The sequence below is a fragment of the Solanum verrucosum genome, unplaced genomic scaffold, assembly GCF_900185275.1.
Source record: "Solanum verrucosum unplaced genomic scaffold, falcon-dt-bn FXZP01000229.1, whole genome shotgun sequence".
NCBI classification, from domain to species: domain Eukaryota; kingdom Viridiplantae; phylum Streptophyta; class Magnoliopsida; order Solanales; family Solanaceae; genus Solanum; species Solanum verrucosum.
Window position 1 is genome coordinate 5,576,195 of NW_026020011.1, and position 19,463 is coordinate 5,595,657.

Here is a 19,463-nt window from a genome sequence, read left to right on the forward strand (position 1 = left end):
CATAATGTACACATCAATGGATAAAGCCTAAAAAAAAAGATAAAATTATTGTAAAAAGGTAGATAAATGATAAAGTAAAATTATGTAGATAATAAACAAAGAAAAAATGAGAAGAAAAAAAAAGATAATAACGAGATCACACATAATCAATCAGACCATTAATTTTAAAAAAATATAATACATAATAATAAATTTAATGATGCGATATAATAAAATTAATAATCGAAACAATACAAACTCTAATTACAAGTAAAAGTATAAATGATTTTTTCATTAAGATAAATGATGAGCATTTAAACAACTTAATAATTAAAACAATGCAATGGGTACATAACATAAAGGAAAAAGGGTAGAAGTAGTCATTTGCACAGTATATTTACACTTTTTAGGGAAATAATTTAACACTATAAAACTCAATAAATCAAAGTGAAAAAATACTTATCATGGTTAAATATAACAATAACAATATATTCAATGTAACTTCACGAGTAAATTTTGAAAAGATAGAATGTGTACACAAATTTTAACTCTACCTTGGGAGGTGAATAACATGTTTTCGATGAACTCCCAGCTTAAAAAAGCACATATCAAAGCAGATACTAAAAAAAGCATGGCAAGCAATATGAAAAAAGAAAAACAATAGTTATAACAACACAGAGTGATAGCTATAACAAAATACCATAAATCTTACCACAAGCAGCAATAGGAGAAATAATATGTCTATTAGTAAGGATGCATAAGCAAGACAAAGCTTTACTATTTGTCTTGTTGTTGGTATAGATTCGATTCCCCATTTTGTAATATCTTTTCCATTTCTTTTTTTCCTACCCTAATTTATTTATTTTTTAAAAAAAAATCTACATATTTTTTCCATAATTGAGTTTCTCCTTCTTCAACTTTTGTTTAATTAAATGATCATGATATTTTGTGAAAATATAAATTCTTCATTGATGGAGGAACAATATTTATCACTATTGTTACCATTAAAACTTGCTAGTGGATCATCATTCTATGATGAGCAACTACTAATTTTGGGCCCCATACTTGATATTACACATTATTAGAGCTAGACATTAAGGGGTCGTTTGATTGGGAATCAGTTATCCGAGATTAATTATTTTGAGATAAGTTATTTCATCATGTATATTAGATAACTTATTCCATCACTAAGGTATAAATGATGGAATAAATAATTTTAGGACTGCCTAATACCTCCAATCAAACGCAGGATAAAATAATCATGCATTTTATCCCTGAGACTATTATACCTTATACTTCCCATCAAACGACTCAAGATTGTATGATGCTAAAAGTCCTTCAAGAATATAAATTGTTTACAATATTCACAATATTTATTTTATTCTATATTTTAAGAAAAAATATAATATTAACATGACATTGCGTGTTGTGGTTTCATTCATGATCATACTCAATTGGTAAAAGTTTTACCTGATATTTTATTAAGACATTGTTATTTAATCTATATTTAATGTTAAGGTAAAAATGATTGAATCAAAATATGACTTAGGTGATGCTTTGGTCAATTGGACTACAATTCCAAGAAAATTAAGTGTACAACCTAAAAATCATTTAATTTCGATAAGTTATTTTACTCCACGCATCCTTACTAATAAAAAAGGATCTTCGACCAAAAAAGCATTTTGGTAGAAGAAGCCAACCACTATATAAATCATCATCCGTCCAGAAAAGAAGCAAGCTACCTTTATTTGATCCCGCTTCAAATTGGTCGACAAACACAGTGGTTTGATTGTAGGAATCCCAATCGACTGAACTTTCTAGTCTTGATATAACACTTATAGTTGGCTAAATCATCAGCTTTAAATACCTTAAATACTGCTTAAGTTAATTACCTCTTTAATTATGCTAATAATAACCTGTTTCCTTGAATATTTTCAAATGGATGAATCAAGCACATGATTGAATACTGCACTTAAAATAAAAACAAATGAATTTATGTGAAATAACATTAGCTAAAAATGGTATAAAAGAAACCTGGTAGTGGTAGACTTGGATAAAGAACAAAACATTCAGTAACTATTAAAAAAAAGCAAGACAAGGTCACCAAATTGGGACCAAATGGAAGGGATGTCCAATAAATAATGCAACAAATATCATAAACTACATGCAGATTTGATCATAAACTATTGTGTGATGATGGCTACTAAATAAGAGACCTCAAAATTTAGGCCTTGGACTGACCGACTTCGACGTCCGCCTTCTCCATTCCCTCCTTCAATAATCTCAGCTCTTCTTCTGTCAAGCTGTTTTTGGAAGCGTGTGGGCTCTTGGTGTTGGATTGTTTTTCGATCTCCACGGCCCAACTATAGATCACCATGCCCGCAATTGCAACGAGCATTCCCATTATGTTCTTAAAAGTCAACGCAGATTCAAAGAGCAACCAACCCAAAGTCAGGACACACACGGTCTTCATGTGGCCTAGAACCTGGAAGGAAACTGCAGAGAATCGCCCGATGCAGAGATACTGACTCACATTGCAGAACACAGCTAATGAACACGACAGGAGTATAAAGAACTGCAGAAAGTGCCACACACATCCATGATCAGAGCGCATAAAGTAGTGTAGGGCGTAAAAGGACCAATAAAATATGCATCATAATCTGAGAATAGGAAGATTGGTTGATACTTACAATGGCACCATAAGTATACTTGTAGTCTAGTAATAGATTTCCACTAAGATAGTAGTCGCAAAAAGGACCCAGCACAAGGAGGGAGCAAGCTTGTATCGGAGCAGTTTTACTCAATAATTCAAAGGATCCAATTGAGTACTTTTTCTGCAAAGAGCCTATTGACTGCACCGAAAAACCATCGTTTGATCACACAAATGCAACCACAAGTTTAAGAGAACAAAGATAGAGTGACTCGAGGAGGAGGGGGGATCAAGAAGGAAGCAAGGATTTAATTTGGTAGAAGAATGTGAGAGCTTGATGACAAAATGTACTATATGAAGGGGGCCAGCAGGGAATTCTCTTTGACCCATTGAGTATCTGCAGGTAACTGTTCTAAACTCTGCAATGGTAGAGACAAGCTTTTTCTCCACATACCACCGAACAAGGATCAAAGCAGTAGGCAAATAAAAAAGTCAAATCAGTGCTTCCCTTTCTCCCTTTCTTACCCCTCGATTAAAAGCAACACAACAAATGTAGCACCTTGTTTGGGACTGAGGCATATTTCTTGTTGTGAAGCTTTTAATTAAGGGTAAAAGCAGAGAGAGAAGAACATGAAAATTTTGGAGACATCTTTTATTTAGAGCAAGAAACGATCCTTGTCAAGGATTAAACGGTCTGATAGAGTAGTTACTTCTTCTCGACACTATAGTAGGAAACAAAAAGAAAGCAAACTTTCATCACTTCTATGGGAGACGAGGGAAGAAGAAAAAAGGGAAAATTTTCAGACATCTATCCTTTAGTTTCTAATAGAAAGAAGGGATCTTTGTTAAGGATAAGTAAATTCGATAGCAGTATAGCAGGCTCCCTAAATAAACTGTCTCTCAGAAATGAAAACTAAGTTTGTAATCATAAATTAAACCCACATAAAGAGTAGAGTCAAATTACAAAAGACACCTAACATGTACTAAAGAAATTATGTATGCATCGGATTAGCCACTTCAACGGGATCTTTTATCATGGTCAGAGGAGAAATTACCAAACGTCTAGGAAATTGTTTAACTTTTAATAATAGTGATCTTCAATCAGAACAAAACCAAATATTTCTCTTTTGGAAATCTTTTCAATCATTCAGTCTTTTTGCAGTAAAGTTATGAAGAAGCCAGAATATACTCACAATCTGCTGCAACGATGTTGACAGAACTGCAACACAAGCACAAATAAAACCTTTGGCGTTAACCTTGACATCAGTTACTGTGCAAACACCCACACCGATAACGACAACCACAACAGACATTTTAACCTCCTTCGAGTAACGCTTATTATGAAGGATCCATTCCATAATGCAAACCACTGGAATCATGCTCAACTTTGAGATCTACACCCAGAAAAAAAAAGAAAAAAAGAAAAACTTAGCCACATAAAATGAAATTTCACCAAGGAACATAAAATAAAACAAATGGCACCGCTAGTATACTATATAATACATTGATCTAATATGTAAATCATTCAGCCACTAGACCAAAAAGAATAAATGCTTCAAGTCCTTTGTTCATAATTTTTTTAACAAAAGAAAAATTATTCTTCTATATCCAGTAAATTTGGTCAACAAAACTACTTTGGAATTTCATCAACTCAACAACCATTAAAATCTGCCAATAATAACTTTCTAAACCTAAATGAATTTTCAGCAAAAACAGGACCAACTAGTGAATGCAAACCTACTAGAAGTTTCTGCACATATAAAAACTTCATCATACCACCTCCATATCAGAAAAAGCATCACGCTCAATTGGCACTTCTTCCCAAAAATAACAGGAAAAATAACTTTATTTGGCCACTTGTCTTCATCAAAAGCATGTTAAAGGCTTAGAAATATGGACTTGAATTTTTGCTAAAAGCTATAGTCAATAGTAATGATTACCAAGGAGATATCCTAAAAAGGTATAAAGGAGGACTAAGAGATTGAATTGAATAACATAGCTAAAACATTAGTACAACTAATGTTAAGTATGAATCTCTAGGAAATGAAAGGAAGCAACTTTTTTTATTATTACTGGTTTCTATTCTACTAACTGATTTGCAATCAAGGAGGAAGAGGGAAGATCAATTCCCTTTCCTGCAATTATCCTTTTAGATCAATCAAAGAAAGAAAATGACATACCCTGACTTGTATTCTATTCTCATTTTTTCAATATTTTATCCTTCCTTTCCCTTTCAAATTAAACCCAAGCCGTGTGTTGTCATTTCAGGTAATGAAGATACTGATCAGTATAAGTTAACTCCATGTCAATAGATCATGAACAAAAACAACAAAAGATGAAATCATTTTATAAGAAAGGACTGAAAGCTGATAGCATAATCACGTTGTTAGCAAATATTATTCACCCTCTGATAGACATAGCCAAAATTCAAGACTTATCTTTTTCAAGAGAACAAAATACAAGACTTAACAAGAAACGTTACGGGTAAAAAAACAAAAGAGAGATTATCATACTTGGTAAAATCCAACTGAATTGAGCATGAGACTTAAGTTCATTCCTGTGATAGACATGTTTGCAACAACTGAGAACCAGATAAGTTCCCACAAAGGTACATGCTTTGATGAGGAAAGCCCCGTGGCATTTGACACCATCCCAACAAGTGCCGTCACAGCAAAGTGGAACCCAGTCAATGTTGTAGCTGGAGGAAACAAACCATGAAATTAAAAATGACAGGTAGACCATTCAAATTTAAAAGCATACATACAGAGGATGGGAATTGGGATGTACTAGGAACAACAGACTTCTAAACCTAAGGAAGTAGAAGAAGGAAAAGAGATGTAGAAAATTCAACGGCCAAAAATGTCAGGTTCCACCACTAAGCCAGAAGGAGGTTATTTCAGTTCAAATACAAGCCTTAAAGATCTTTGTAATCAAAATAGCACAATGTATCTAGACCTAGACGAGTTAGTTCAACATGACGAAACAAAGCAACCAGAGGAATGTCCGACACGGTTGAGATACACTAGCTCAATATTGAAAAGGAATCCGCTAGTCATAATGGGGATTAATTTCAAGCCGACTTCTTCTTTTACAAAACCAATACTATAAAGACAGTGAAATGGCAAATCTGATTACAACTGTATATAACCATGCAAACAATATTTCAAATCTTAAGACGTCCTTGGACGAGAAATAACAGAACAAGATGAGTGGCGGCAAAAATCAAAGAGAATCTGAGAACACAGGTTAGCAAAGGCGAATCAAAGAATTGATCTTTATTAATCTCAATTTAATAGGTACTAAAGTCGATATCGTTTTTCAAATATCAGTCCCCCCCATATCAAACATCCTTTTTTTCTCACTTTAGTAAAAAATTCGAGGTTTATAGTTAACATATGCTTCTAGTCTGAGAATTGAATATATGCTTCATTGAGCTCATTATGAACTGTAAACATGATACTCTACATCCATTATCCATCTAGCCGAAAATAACAATTTTTTTCCTTCTTCTCCATTCATAATTGAACATATTACGTAATAAAAATTCAAAATTCAGATCAGATTGCACATTTATGAACAAAAAACAAGCTAAATTAATACAAAAATCCACCAAATCAACCATAAAAAACAAACAATTACAACATATTGTATTTATCCCTGCACCCACAACTTCCAAATCCTGGATCCGCCATGAAAACAATACATACTACGTACAAATCAAAAAATTCTCACAAGATCTAAACAACACCGGCAAAATTAAATGAGATTTACCAAAAGTGAATGAATAACCATTGGCCGACATAAGCTGCTTATTAGCCATAATAATTCCCACCGAACTAACAACATTCATCGCCCATGCTCCCATATCCGATACATGAGACGATTTCTTCTCGCTCTCCATACTTACAATAACAACTATACTATAACAACAATTATTAATAATCCAAAGATCAAACCAAATCACCTACCCAACTCGTTTAACAGAGAGGGGCAGGATTTTTTTTTCAAATAAAAACAATATATAACACAAATATCAACACAATATGTAGATCTACAATAACAATAAGCACAATTGAGTAGATTCAGATTTATATTTTTGTGATACTACTAAAAGCATATCACTTTGCTTTATTTTGTAGAGAGAGAAAGAAGAGAGAGAAAGGTGCATGTGGGATGTGTGTTTTCTCCTTTGCGTGTGAGAGGACAGAAGTAAGAGGGAAGTGAAGATCTGAAAAAAATTGGAATTTGAAGAGAGAGAAAGGAGAGAGAGAGAGAGAGAGAGAGAGAGAGAGAGAGAGAGTTTTTTACGAACTCTCCACCGGTATTTTCGATGCTACTATACATCACTTTGTTTGTCACTTTTTCCATATTCTTTCCCTTTCTTTTCTTCTTTTTGGGTGTATTTGGTATGGAAATAAATATTTTAAAAAAAATTCTATAAATAAAAAAAAAACTTAAGAAAAAATAAATTTTATAAGTGATATTTGTATTAGGAGTGTTTATTTTTTAAAAAAATAAAAACTGGAGGTACTGAATTACAACGTGGGGAATCGAATAAGGTGAGATTCAGGTAGTCAATATTAGGAGTGTTTATCAGGTGGTTTGGTTTGGTTAATGCGCTTAATAATTTGATTTGTTGATTATTGAGTTTTATATGTGCTAAGCAATAATTGAATTAATGAGATTTGATTGATTTGTTTTGATTTTAAGGAATTTTTGTTTTGTTATCGCTTGGGATATTTAGTTTATTTGATGTAAAAATTAAAATAAAAGTGTAGCGTTTGTGTACTATGTTAATGATTTTTCGTTTAATATGATCTTTAAATCTATTAAATATCAGTGTCGTTATCGATGAAGAATATAGTTGGTAGGCGATAGCGATGATGGTTGGGGTGAGCAGCAAACGGAGAGAGATGTTTTGAGGCAATAGAGTTTATAATTTTAAATATAATCTGTTATTTATAAAATTCTAAATCACTTTCAAGTCTGCAATGTGATAACATGATTTCAATAACACATTTTCAATTTGATTTATCAATTATGATTTAATTTCTAACACCCCTATCTCATTCATACCTCAAACACTTGCCCCACCTTTACTAACACCTTTGGATTTACTTTAGGTTAGTACTTTCCATGTGAAATATTTGCGTAAATTTTTTTTGTTAGACTGCAACATATAAGATCTGGATCAATAATTCTAAAAACATAGGTTTAACATTAAGAACTTTTAAAATTTAATTTATAAAATTAAAATTTTTAGATTCATATCTGATCATATTTTTACTCGTGTCCCGCCTTAATTCTATATTGCTCATTTACTTAGATGATATATGATATAAAATACATTTGAAATAATATTTTTTACTTATAAAAAATAAAAAATAATTTTAAAATACTTATTTTTCAAAAGGATATATTTTGTTAAAATCATTGTCCTTCCTTCCATCTTCCAACTACCAAATACAACTTTCTCTTTTCTCTCTTTCCTTCTTCAAAATCAATTAAAGGGAAAATAATTTAATAGACCCTTTAAGTAGAATGATAGATTCATTTTTGTGTGGGGTCCATCCCTATCAAATAAAGAAAAGAAAAAAGAGTAGTTAAGAGGAATAGATATTCCTATTTGGAAGAAATATTACAAGTGGTTAATATATATTACAATTTTGATCCTTTGAATTTATCAAAAGTTAATTTTGTTTTCATCTGTTAAGGTGTGTGTTCATCTCATCTTTAATATTCTCAACACGCCCCTTCACATGAAGGTTTGATTCTTTTTTCATGGACCAAGCACGTAAATATTCTTTTTTTAATTTAGATAACAGTAAAATTCGATTCCCAAGATCTCTGTCTATTCTAATATCGTATTAATATGTGTGACTAATGGCAAGTTGTATTGACTAACAAGAAAAAATAATCAAAGTAATACCTTTATATTTAATGAAATTTGGCAGATCTATTTCAACTATAGTTAAGTATGTTATATTTAGGTAAACATGACATATGGTTTCGAAACTAGAGAGGCATATCTTAGAGCAATTGTAGATAATAATGTAAGGTCAAATTTGCTCATATATATTTAAAATTGTTTAACTTTCTCCTTCATTAGACTTTTCATATAATTTTCTGCCTATTATTGAGAAAAGTTTCATTTATTTAATGACTACTAATAAAGTTATAACTCAAGGGTAATTTTAACTATAGTTATAAAAAATGGTGAAATGTTTTACCTTTGCGAGCGACTTGAACGTAATTGAGAAGTACCAATTAGGTTACCAAGTCCTACATCTCACTCTACATGTTTTCTTGAGGGAGGTTGGGGTAACCAGTTAAGTTACTACGCCCTACATTTCACTCTATATGTTATCAACCCCCCCCCCCCCCCCACTCTCAAGTGTGTACAACATCTTACAAGTGTAGTCCTAAATAGTGGAGGTCTGAAGATGATAGAGTTTAAGCAGACTTTAGCCCTATCTTAAAAGATAGAAAGGTTGTTTCTGATAGACCCTCAACTCAAGGCAAAACATTCCAAAGTACAAGGAACAACATAGAATAACAAATATCGAAGGACAAAAAACTACCGAAGCCTACTAATCTTTTATGATTACGTTTTCATAACATGTTTCAAATATTTTTCTTCTCATCCCCACAAAATATATGTGAAGTTTACAGATAATCACTTTCAATCCTTGTAGCAATTAATTAGAAATAGTCACTATCATTAAGTTTCAAGCAGGCCAGCAAGAAAGTACTCTTTTCAAGTACAAAAAGACACCAACTAGGGAGTTGGCAAAATAGGTCAATAACAAAAACATTAAATTGGTTAATACAACAAGAAGAATAGACCAATGCAATATACAATATTTTGCATTCACAGGCCACACAACTTACACTCTAACTATATTAATTACAAAGCAGTCCTTCATGAAAGCAATATGACAGTAAGCTTTTCTCTGCTAAGCAAGAATCATGCTTTAAAATATAGCACACTAGGGATACATAAGAAACTCAAACTCCCTCTTTTTTTCCCTAAGAATAAGCAAATACCAACAAGCACTACAAATTCACAAGCTACACATTCATGCGGCGTCCACCATTTGTCTGTCTACCTGTGTCTCTGTGCACCTGGTGGTGCAGTCGGCATGGGGAAGTTATAGCTGGATTGACCACCGGTAAACTGTGGAGCCTCCACATATGGGCTCTGGAAAATATGTCCAAAAGTTAAGATAATGTAAAAAGACACTATGACATGATCTTTGCTTCATTTGAAATGAATCTTAGAAGTTGGAACATTTCCTAGAATAGCCGATATACTCATTACGATGGAATCTTCCTTTTATTGTTTTGGGAGAGCAAAATATATTCTTCTTGACAACACTAAAAGAAAAAGGAAATTAAGATTGATAGAAAAAGAGCAAGAATACTTTCCGCCACCCGTTTCTTAATCACTTTACCATCTCCTAATGATATTGTCATCCAGCGAATGTATGGATAGAGCCGAAGGTTTTTTATCTTAAACTATTCTACAAACTCACCTCCAAAAAGATGAAAGAAAATAAGTCAGGAGAAACCTGTTCCTCTGAATCCTTTTCTGCCCTTGCATCTACATGACACTGACATGTAACGCATGGCAAGTAAATCTCTCGCTAAGCTGCAGTTGCAAGTAGCAATTCCCAAGCAGAAAATCTACTTTCGACTAGTTCCTCTTGTATCTCTAAAAGAAGAAAATAGTTGTCCTTCCAAGCATAACAATCCCAAAGAGAAATTGTACTCTTTTTTTTACCATGTCTTTGTGTCTTGAACCAGTTATGTTTGATGCCTATGTTATCACAATTAGTAGACTTCCAAGTTCACCTAACAAGCAAATTTACCCCCACTAATAGAATCAACCAAATCAAATTGAAACATTAAAGCTCCATTGCTTTCTTCAGCCCCTCTCTAAACCCCCTACCCCCACCCAAGCATATCACCGTGAAAACCTATCCCAACCTCCCTATCTAATGCAACCAAACCTCTCCAACCAAAGTGTCAGTGAAGGGTTGGGGAAAAAAATCTCAGGGATTGGTGGTGACGGCAGAGGAGGAGGTGATGGCAGCCATAATGCAATAAAGTTGATAATTATTTCTTTGGTTGACTTCATTTATAAAAGGAACAATACCTCATTTTCAAATATAACAAAGGCTAAGTGTTTTCGGCATAGCAATATACAACAGAAATTCGTTTTGAACTTACAATCTGAGGACCAAAAAGGCAATTGACCAAAGAAAGAGGCCAGTAAAGGAACCAAACCTGTGCAAGTTAGCTGTTCATAAAGGAATAGAACACAAATCAGAGCAGTACCTGTGATGCAAATACTGTATAAGGCACCTCTTCTCTATTTTGAGATGGTACTGATGCAGTTGAAGAACGAGAGTCGTAGCTTGGTTCATTTCCGTCCAACTTGTGGACGCCGTTTTCTGTAGTTTCGGTTTCATTGACTGACTTAACCTTCTGTACATAAGAATATCATTCAACAGAACAACAAGGTTAACCAATTGAGAGGATCACACTACCTACTTAAAATATTGGTCAACTACAGTACCTGAAAAATTTTGCCGAGAGTCTTCAACCCCTTTGCGCGAGCACGAAGCTCTTCTTTCTTTACGTTGTTGTCTTGTAGAACCTAACAAAGTAATGAATATTTTTTTTTAACAAAGTAATGAATATTAACACAAATAAATAAGAACAATACAAGAATAAGCCACAAACACAACATGATAAAGGTGAACAACCATTTGACAAACACGAGAAAGAGTGGCTTCAATATCTGCTACGTTAAGCTTCCAGAGAGAATCAATCATTAGCTTTTTGTGGGATTGCATGTATTCTTCAAGTTCTTCCTCAGTGTAATTTCCTTCTGCACTGAGCTGCCTTTTCATGTCCTCTTGAAGCTGAATCAAAGCAATTGCACCTACAAAAGCATGAAGTATTTTTTTTTCAGAAGAACATTACCACATATGACAATCAAGTATCATTCAATACACGCAGAGGTTGGATGAATAGGACAACCCGGTGCACGAAGAATCCAAAGTTTACATATGATTCAGGGAAGGAACGCACTCCAAGAGGGTGTTGTGATGTAGGCAACCTACCCTGACACTTGCAAGTATCAGTGGCTGATTTCATGGTTCGAATCCATGACCTATAGGTCACACAAAAAATAATTTTACCGTTATGCAGGTTTGGTTGAATGATCAAAATTAATCACAATGACATCAGCTATAATTAAGGACACATTATGATAGAAGTGATACAAGAAAGACCCAAAAGCTTATCTTCAAACATTGCAATTCCCTTTTTATAAGTATTTGGATAAGGAAGATAGCTTGGAAGGCATTTATGAGCTACAACTATTTAAATCAAACTTTTCTTGTACTATTTCAGGCAAAGGTCTGTAAAGAAACATGTAAGAGAAAGGAACTAAATTTTTCCAATAGAAAAAAGAGAGTTAAAACCGCTTAAGAGAGAAACAATTTCATAGCACGTCTATACCAAAACTAGACCATACAATTTATTTTTTCTTTTGATAAGGTAAAAATTTATTGATGCAAAACCCACAAAGCGTTAGCAGAGAAAACATTAAAAAAAAAACACATTCCAGGGAGTAATGCAGTGACAGAATCTAGCATGGTTTCGGACTCTTTTGCCACTGCCATATTACGCCAAAACTAAGCAAGGATATACAACTCTGTTTAAGGACTGAAACATTCTTTTCCTCAAAGAATCTGGCATTTCTTTCATTTCAAATGATCCAACAAATGACTGCAGGGATGGTGCTTCGAGTGGGAAAAGATTTAGCAATGCATTTTTTTGTCTACCAGGTGCAGGCCTCATTTCTGGTTAGAGATAGATGTACATGAAAACTGAAGAAAGATTGTATACTTTATTTGACCTCAGCTTAATACTCCTCTCATATATTTCTACCTATACTATCCTACTGTCTACCTAAGTTCATCAAGATTATATGACATCAACCAACAGAAGAAAAAACAGTCAAAAACTAATTTTGGACTAATTAAATCACAAAACTGAAAGAAGAGCATAAACTGTAAGGAATTATTCTTTAGAAAGCTCTATGCACAGATTAATATAGAGATTGAGCGAACAAGGTGCAAATGGTTTGTCCTAACTTCGGAAATGAGAAGCACAATGTTAACCACAAACCACTGCTTAAAGCCAGCACAACAAACCTGTTGCAGCAGTTACTTGGGATTTGATAAAATGGCCTTTGTTTCTGAACCACTCTGCAATAAAAGGCACACCCAAATATAATGCCTTCTTTCCGAGCTCTTTCGCTGACTGTCTTGCATATATGTATCCAATTGTGTTTAACATATCAACACCATAAGCTGTTACCAAACATTAAGTTGATGAGAAAAGATTCTGTTACTATAGCCATGTCAATTGGAAGAGACCAACAAAAATATCAAGAAAGTCAAAGCTAAGGAGTTGAGAGGGAAAGAAACGGAAAGGGGATTGCAGATCAAGAGAGAATGTAAGCCAGTAGAATAGGACAAGACAGCTTCAATGCCATAAATGGTGCTTATACGACAACTATTATGCCTCAATACCAAACTAAGTGTTTCCTTATATGACTACAAGTTCCTATGGAAATTGTCTCCACAAGTTACTTCTATTTTTCAAACTAGTCTCTACAATATTTTTGTTACGACCGAGAAGTTTCCGAAAGTCAATGGCGCACGGTTTGAAACTCGGCGGATAATAGGTCCGCTTCCCCTCTACCCTTTTCCAATTAAATACCAAACTTTTGCCTGCGGCTAGGGTTTGAACCTTTGAACCACTGACTCATGTGCTTCCGATCATATGTCGAGTATCACATCTTCCTCTATAGCCTTATATCTTAGTCTCTTCAGATAATCACATTAGACAATAGATACCAAACCATGGCAACCGGAGTATATAAGTTTTAACTTTCTGGCCGTAAAGTTAGTCCTTTACATTCCTGATTCTCTTTCTTACCTTATATCAATTAGTTGTTTACCCCAAACACTTTGCTGCTCCGTGATCCTTTTCAATAACTTCATTGTTACACAAACTTATGTTATTGGATAGATAATTGGTATTGGAAATGAATCAGACGGACTTTTTATTCTAGAAAAGGGAACTTGAATCACATGGACTATACTACTCCACCATCCGAGAACACCCATTGATTGTCTTAGTTCATATGCACTATAGAAAATTATAATTAGTATCTCTCACTTGTCTACTTTAAAATATGATTCATGCCAACTAGGTAGATAAATCAGTACTTCCTTCCCTTTTCATCCTAATAATTGGATATAGTTTCATTTGTCTTTAGCCCAACAGATGTCTGAGATCCTAGTTGAATCACCTTTTGTATGCATTTTCACTGTTTGATAGATTTAAATGATATGATTATTCATATGAACTTGCATGAAGATTGTTCTGAGCTGCCTTACATTTTTTAGATTTTGTTTGTTGAATTTTTTTATTTTTGATAACCGAGAAATCCGTCTGTGACCCGCCCTTTGGACCAATCACAGCCTTCTAAACTCGGTGGATAATGGGCCCGCCCCTCTACCTTCTCCACTTAAATATCAGGCTTCGCTTTGCATGGTGTGGGGCTTAAACCTGCAACCTAAGCCACAAATCCTCCACCTTTTGCCACAAATTGGCACTTCTATTTGGATGTTCCATAGTGTAATGCACCAAAATTAATTTTTAGTACAAGAACTCGCCCAAAATTATTTATCAGAAAACAACCTTATACTCTAACAAAATATAGTAGTTGATAGAAGAATAGGTATCTCATTGAAATTGCTTGCGCCTAATAGATCTCATGTTGACTTGCATTTTTAGGAGATGTTACACCCACATCTCGTTATCTGATTAAATACATGTCCTTTAAAATAAGAATAAAGTTGCACACGTTGTTGGCTTACCATATTCACTTTTATATTCCCTCTGGCTAGTGTCTCTAGAAGCACTTGCTTTCTTCATAACTTGACCCTAATAACCTCTCCCGGTGATAAATGTCTGTTATTAGGTTATTCTCAGATTCAAATGCGGCATCATTGCTATATACCCAACCTTCGTGAACACGTCATGCTAGTCTGTGTCACTTTCTTTAGATTTGCCTAGTTTCACACATCCTCTACCTTTGACCATCTTGGTATCTCTGTGTACTTACCAGAACGAACACATAGGGTCCAGTACCTTGCTTACATCTCCTTCTGGCCCCTATTGACTTATTATTTTTCCAGTGTCCAATACAAGGTCCGGTAAGAGCCATGCTTTGCATTAAATCTTTCACTTGTTATGGAGAAGCGAGAAACCTTAGCCGTTCCTACATACCAAACAACCCTTAATATTTAGATACCTCTTTTTCAATCATGAATTGCCATGACTCCAAAAGTTATTGGAAATTTAAAGATCTTAGTGTGCACAACTCACGAAACCAACTTTTCACAACCCATAATACAGCTGTAAATATGCATATTGTTTGTACAACCCCTTAAGTATCAACATTTGCCGAGGTCAGAAAAGCAATTCAATACAAAAAAAAGGGTCGAAGGAATTATGTATAGGTATGACAATGTTAACCTGCATTTGAAAGCCTCGACACCTCAGCTTCTGCATGACGAACAAAGTCCTCTTTATTTCCTTGTACATATAGATTGAGCCGGTCCTTCAAAGTTTCAGCAAGCTTTTCTTCCCTCTCCCTCTGAACAACCTGTATTAGATTAAGAAGGAAAGAAGTTAATTGTATACATATCCTGATACAGCTTCTATGGAATACAGTAGCTCCAGCCAAGTCGTGGTAGGCCATGTGACTGCATATTAGCATCTCTTTAATGAATTGATATGAGATCCAACTCATTGTGATGTAAAGCTGCAATGTGCTCAAACAGATTGTTGTGACATCAATAACCGATTCATTGTGAATAACACACAATGTGATATCAATGATTAACATCTTGATAAATAGAGCAATAGGTGTATATCATTCAAATGGTCAATAAAAGAACATTGCTGTCTTGAAGTCGATTTACACCCTCTAGCAACAGAATTACCCCCACAGATCTTTTTAAGCAATACAGCTTGCAAGGTGTAAGATAATTGGACATCTCTTAATATGAGAACTTCAACCAGTAAACTGTACTACAAAACAAACAAGCAACAGATAAGCTAGCTGAAAATTTTGTAGTACGGACAATGAAAACCCTGGATCCAAACACTACTACACGTGTCGATTCTTCTTTACTTGTCAATCAATATATAAAGAAAAAAAAGCTAGTTAATTCTTCTGATTCCCCTATTCTTCCTTATTGTATCATCAGTTGCATCTGACACTATCTAAGGTTGATGGATATGTCCAAATCATCTGAATCATTTCCCTTAATTTATACAACTAGATGCATGTTTTCTATCTCTTATTTATATCTCTGGGCCTCTATCTTCTTTTGGCCTTTGGGGAATTTTTTTTTTTCTTTAAAGTAAAAGAATGAGGCACCATGTGGGACTCTAGGTTAAACAAGTCAATGACAATACCCAGTGTAATGCCACAAGTGGGGTGGATCTAGGGAGGGTGGTGTGTATGCAGACTTTATCCCTACCTTCTGGAGGCAATAGAGAGGTTGTTTTCGGAAGACCCTCAGCTCAAATAAAGCAATTTTAAAAGCAAATTTGAAAAGGAAATATTGCGGTGAAGAAACAGAACAGTAGCAACAACAAAGGTTTAACAAGCCATAGTTTATAATATCATGGAAATAAATGTTATTTCTTATATATAAGCATATAGATAGAGGTGCCACTATAACCATTTCTCAAGCTACTTCTCAGTTCTTTATCTTTTTGCAAGTTTTACCCATATATACACGAAGTCGATAAAAATGTTTGAATTCAATTTTCTCAAGTAATACTCTTACAATTATAAATGCTAAAAGGAAATGAAGAACTGTACCCTCATTTTCTCTTGTAACTTTCTAGCATCAAAATCTTCACCTTCAGTGAAAATATCCAATGAAGCCATTGATGCCATAGCAAGCTGACCTATGTACCCCTCAAAAAGTTCACTTCCGAAAAGCATAGCAAAAATTGCTGCAGGATCAATGATTGCATCTCTGAAAACAATTCAAAGCATAGAAGTTTGAATTAACATGTGAATACACAGAAGAACATCAGAGCAAATTATATGTACATACAGGTACCAAATATCAATTGTACTAGGAGAAATACAAATGTCCTGGTATCAATAATACAAGAGAGAAATTACGTTGAAATTCCTGATTTTCCATGTACATCATAAGCCTGTCGTTGAGATGGATCGCTCAGTACCTGATAAGCCTCTCCTAACACCTGCAACAGGAGAAAACAAGAATTATTGAGCCAATAGCAGGAATATCTCCTAATTAACCAGAAAAAAAAAAACAGTTCAAAAATAAATCATCAAGAGACTTCTCAAAAAAAAAGAAGAAGGGTAGATTAATGACTTACCTGAAAATTCTGTGCAGCTAGAGGGTCATTTGGATTTTTATCAGGATGAACCTGCCGTGCCTATACCACATATGAAAGTTAGTAGTAAAGAAGAAGTCAAAACATGGAAAGCTCAAATAGGAAACAGAGTCAAGATTGAAAATTAAAACAAAAAAGGGCAAATACGACTACAATAAGGAAAACTAAAGTTAGAAGTTTTCAAATTCTGTGAGCTACAAATTTTAAACTTCATCACTTTTTATTGTGGTACTTGTGTGGCAGTATGCTCATTCCTGAGGCTGAGTTTTAAAAAAATGACAAAAAAACAAAAGCACAATTGCTTATGGATAAATCATAACTAACTTATTCAATGTACCAACTGAAAGCCGCAAATAAAGAAAATAAATACATAGCTGGGTGAAGATTCCAAACACTATAACTTCCCCATTAAAAAAATGTAACCCAAAATATTAAGGAAATCAGTCTTCAAATTAGATTGTCAAGTCCAACAATCTAATTCTTTTGTATATGGGCTGATGAAGTAAACCATAGAGCTGAGAACTTACTCCTCTTTTTCAAATATCCAATTGGCAAAATCAGGGGGAAAAGTAAGTGCCCATTTTGACTAGTTGTAGATTTGATATTCAAACGGTCACTTTAGCATGAAAATTGGTTAAAAGAAGAGAAATTATTATAATTCACCAATTCATCAAGTTTATTCCCTCAAATGTAATGGCATCACATATGGGTATGAAAAAAGGACAATGACATGATGTTCAACAAATAAATGCTGTTCAAGTTTTCAGTCTTAGTCTTAAACGTTTCAGCGATAATGTGTATAAAAGAAGCCTTAAATAGAGGCTCGAACATCCCCAATGTTTACCACAATCCTAAAAGGAATTGCAAACTTCTATTTCTTGCATTCTCCATTCCATCTATTTATAACAAACGCTTGCATCCTTTTTGGCAGATGGAATTTGCCGAAGGAACACTTCTGTCTACAATCTCCTTCTATTACCTAGACAAGATTCTTCTGCATGTGCGCGTGTGTGTGTTGATAGATAGCAAAAAGGATTATTCTTTGTAGTTCCTAAATAAAAAAATCATACTTATGGGATTAAAGGTAGCTTCTTTTTCAAGCATAAAACCTATCCACTGCCCCAATATAACTCCTTAACATATACTCCCTAATCATCCACTTTCAGCCCAACTTAGCTTTCAGCTTGAACCAGACAAGCAAGTGCAGATAGAAAAAAATTCTCTAATTCTTCATGCACATACTTAAAACTATATCCCTAAGTGTATTAAAATGATAAATAACATGTTAATACAAATAAGATAATTATACATACCTTAATGTAGTATGCTTTCTTAATCTCAGATTCGGTAGCAGTAGGGCTAACCCCCAAAATGTCATAATATTCAGTTTCCTTCACCATGATCTCGAAATCTTTTCTCCTTCTTTCCTTTCAAATTGACCAATTGATAGAACAAAAACAGGAAATAAAATTCGAAACTGAAAACCACCCAGGTGCAGTTATTTAACTGTTATCAAGTTGACAAAAAGGGATAAATGAGCACGAAATACCAAACCCCACGTACAAAATCAAAGAAAAAATTCAATCGACTTCCTCTAACAAACCAAAATGACCAGTAAATCTAAGAGATTATGATGATGAAACTGCTATCAAGTTGAAAAACAGAAAATACAAATCCCACGTACAAAGTCGAAGAAAAAGATCGAATTTTTCCTCTAACAAACCAAAAGGGTCAGAAAAAAAGGGAGATCGAAGAACAGAAAACAACAACCCCACGTACAAAATCGAAGAAAAGATCAATTTTTTCCTCTAACAAACCAAAAGGGTCAGCAATTTAAGAGATTAAAACAATGAAACTGCTGTGAAGTTTCTAAAAAGGGGATCGAAGCACAGAAAACAACAACCCCACGTACAAAATCGAAGAAAAGATCAATTTTTTTCCTCTAACAAACCAAAAGGGCCAGCAATTTAAGAGATTAAAACAATGAAACTGCTATGAAGTTTCAAAAAAGGGGATCGAAGAACAGAAAACATCAACTCCACGTACAAAAATCAATTTTTTTCCTCTAACAAACCGAAAGGGACAGTAACTTTGAGATTTATGATGAATAAAGTGCAAGAATGAAATTGATGATTCATGCTGTGTTGGCTTCGGGTCCCTGTCTCTTTGAAATTTAGATTCGGTTTTTGTTGACTAATTGTGTACGGTGTTAGGCTGGCTGGGCTGGGGCGGGGCGGTTTCAGGTGGACCTTCGACTTTTCGTAATTTCAAAAAATTTCACAATTTATCTCAGCCA

General features: G+C 34.1%; 2 protein-coding genes across 3 annotated transcripts; both read right to left on the minus strand.

The window, feature by feature from the left end:
* Positions 1 to 1,970: 1,970 nt before the first annotated feature.
* Positions 1,971 to 6,903, minus strand: LOC125820111 (UDP-rhamnose/UDP-galactose transporter 1-like). Its single transcript, XM_049499532.1, has 5 exons — positions 6,401 to 6,903; positions 5,143 to 5,327; positions 3,823 to 4,023; positions 2,670 to 2,831; positions 1,971 to 2,554 (listed from the first exon to the last, which is right to left on the minus strand). The coding sequence occupies exons 1-5, from the start codon at positions 6,528 to 6,530 to the stop codon at positions 2,204 to 2,206; spliced, it is 1,029 nt and encodes a 342-aa protein (XP_049355489.1). The 5' UTR covers positions 6,531 to 6,903; the 3' UTR covers positions 1,971 to 2,203.
* A 2,505-nt stretch (positions 6,904 to 9,408) lies between these two features.
* On the minus strand, positions 9,409 to 19,310 carry LOC125820073 (chaperone protein dnaJ 10). Of its 2 annotated transcripts, XM_049499488.1 has the most exons (11): positions 18,481 to 19,310; positions 17,150 to 17,209; positions 16,929 to 17,011; positions 16,617 to 16,776; positions 15,257 to 15,386; positions 12,859 to 13,017; positions 11,401 to 11,579; positions 11,211 to 11,291; positions 10,970 to 11,119; positions 9,684 to 9,830; positions 9,409 to 9,644 (listed from the first exon to the last, which is right to left on the minus strand). In XM_049499488.1, exons 1-10 carry the CDS (start codon positions 18,565 to 18,567, stop codon positions 9,735 to 9,737), a joined length of 1,185 nt encoding a protein of 394 aa, XP_049355445.1. In that variant the 5' UTR covers positions 18,568 to 19,310; the 3' UTR covers positions 9,409 to 9,644; positions 9,684 to 9,734. The 2 variants fall into 2 exon arrangements, with proteins under 2 accessions (XP_049355445.1, XP_049355446.1); XM_049499489.1 differs by lacking the exon at positions 12,859 to 13,017.
* Positions 19,311 to 19,463: the final 153 nt, after the last annotated feature.

Excerpts from the sequence above, each read along its gene's own strand:
- LOC125820073 (XM_049499488.1), bottom strand. The coding sequence starts at position 18,567 with ATGGTGAAGGAAACTGAATATTATGACATTTTGGGGGTTAGCCCTACT. Across the intron at positions 17,012-17,149 it reads TAGCTGCACAGAATTTTCAG|GTGTTAGGAGAGGCTTATCA; the intron begins GTAAGTCATTAA and ends CTCCTGTTGCAG. Across the intron at positions 11,120-11,210 it reads CTCTCGGCAAAATTTTTCAG|AAGGTTAAGTCAGTCAATGA; the intron begins GTACTGTAGTTG and ends TCTTATGTACAG.
- LOC125820111 (XM_049499532.1), bottom strand. The coding sequence starts at position 6,530 with ATGGAGAGCGAGAAGAAATCGTCTCATGTATCGGATATGGGAGCATGG. Across the intron at positions 5,328-6,400 it reads TGGTTATTCATTCACTTTTG|CTACAACATTGACTGGGTTC; the intron begins GTAAATCTCATT and ends TGTTTCCTCCAG. Across the intron at positions 4,024-5,142 it reads ATTCAGTTGGATTTTACCAA|ATCTCAAAGTTGAGCATGAT; the intron begins GTATGATAATCT and ends TTCTGGGTGTAG.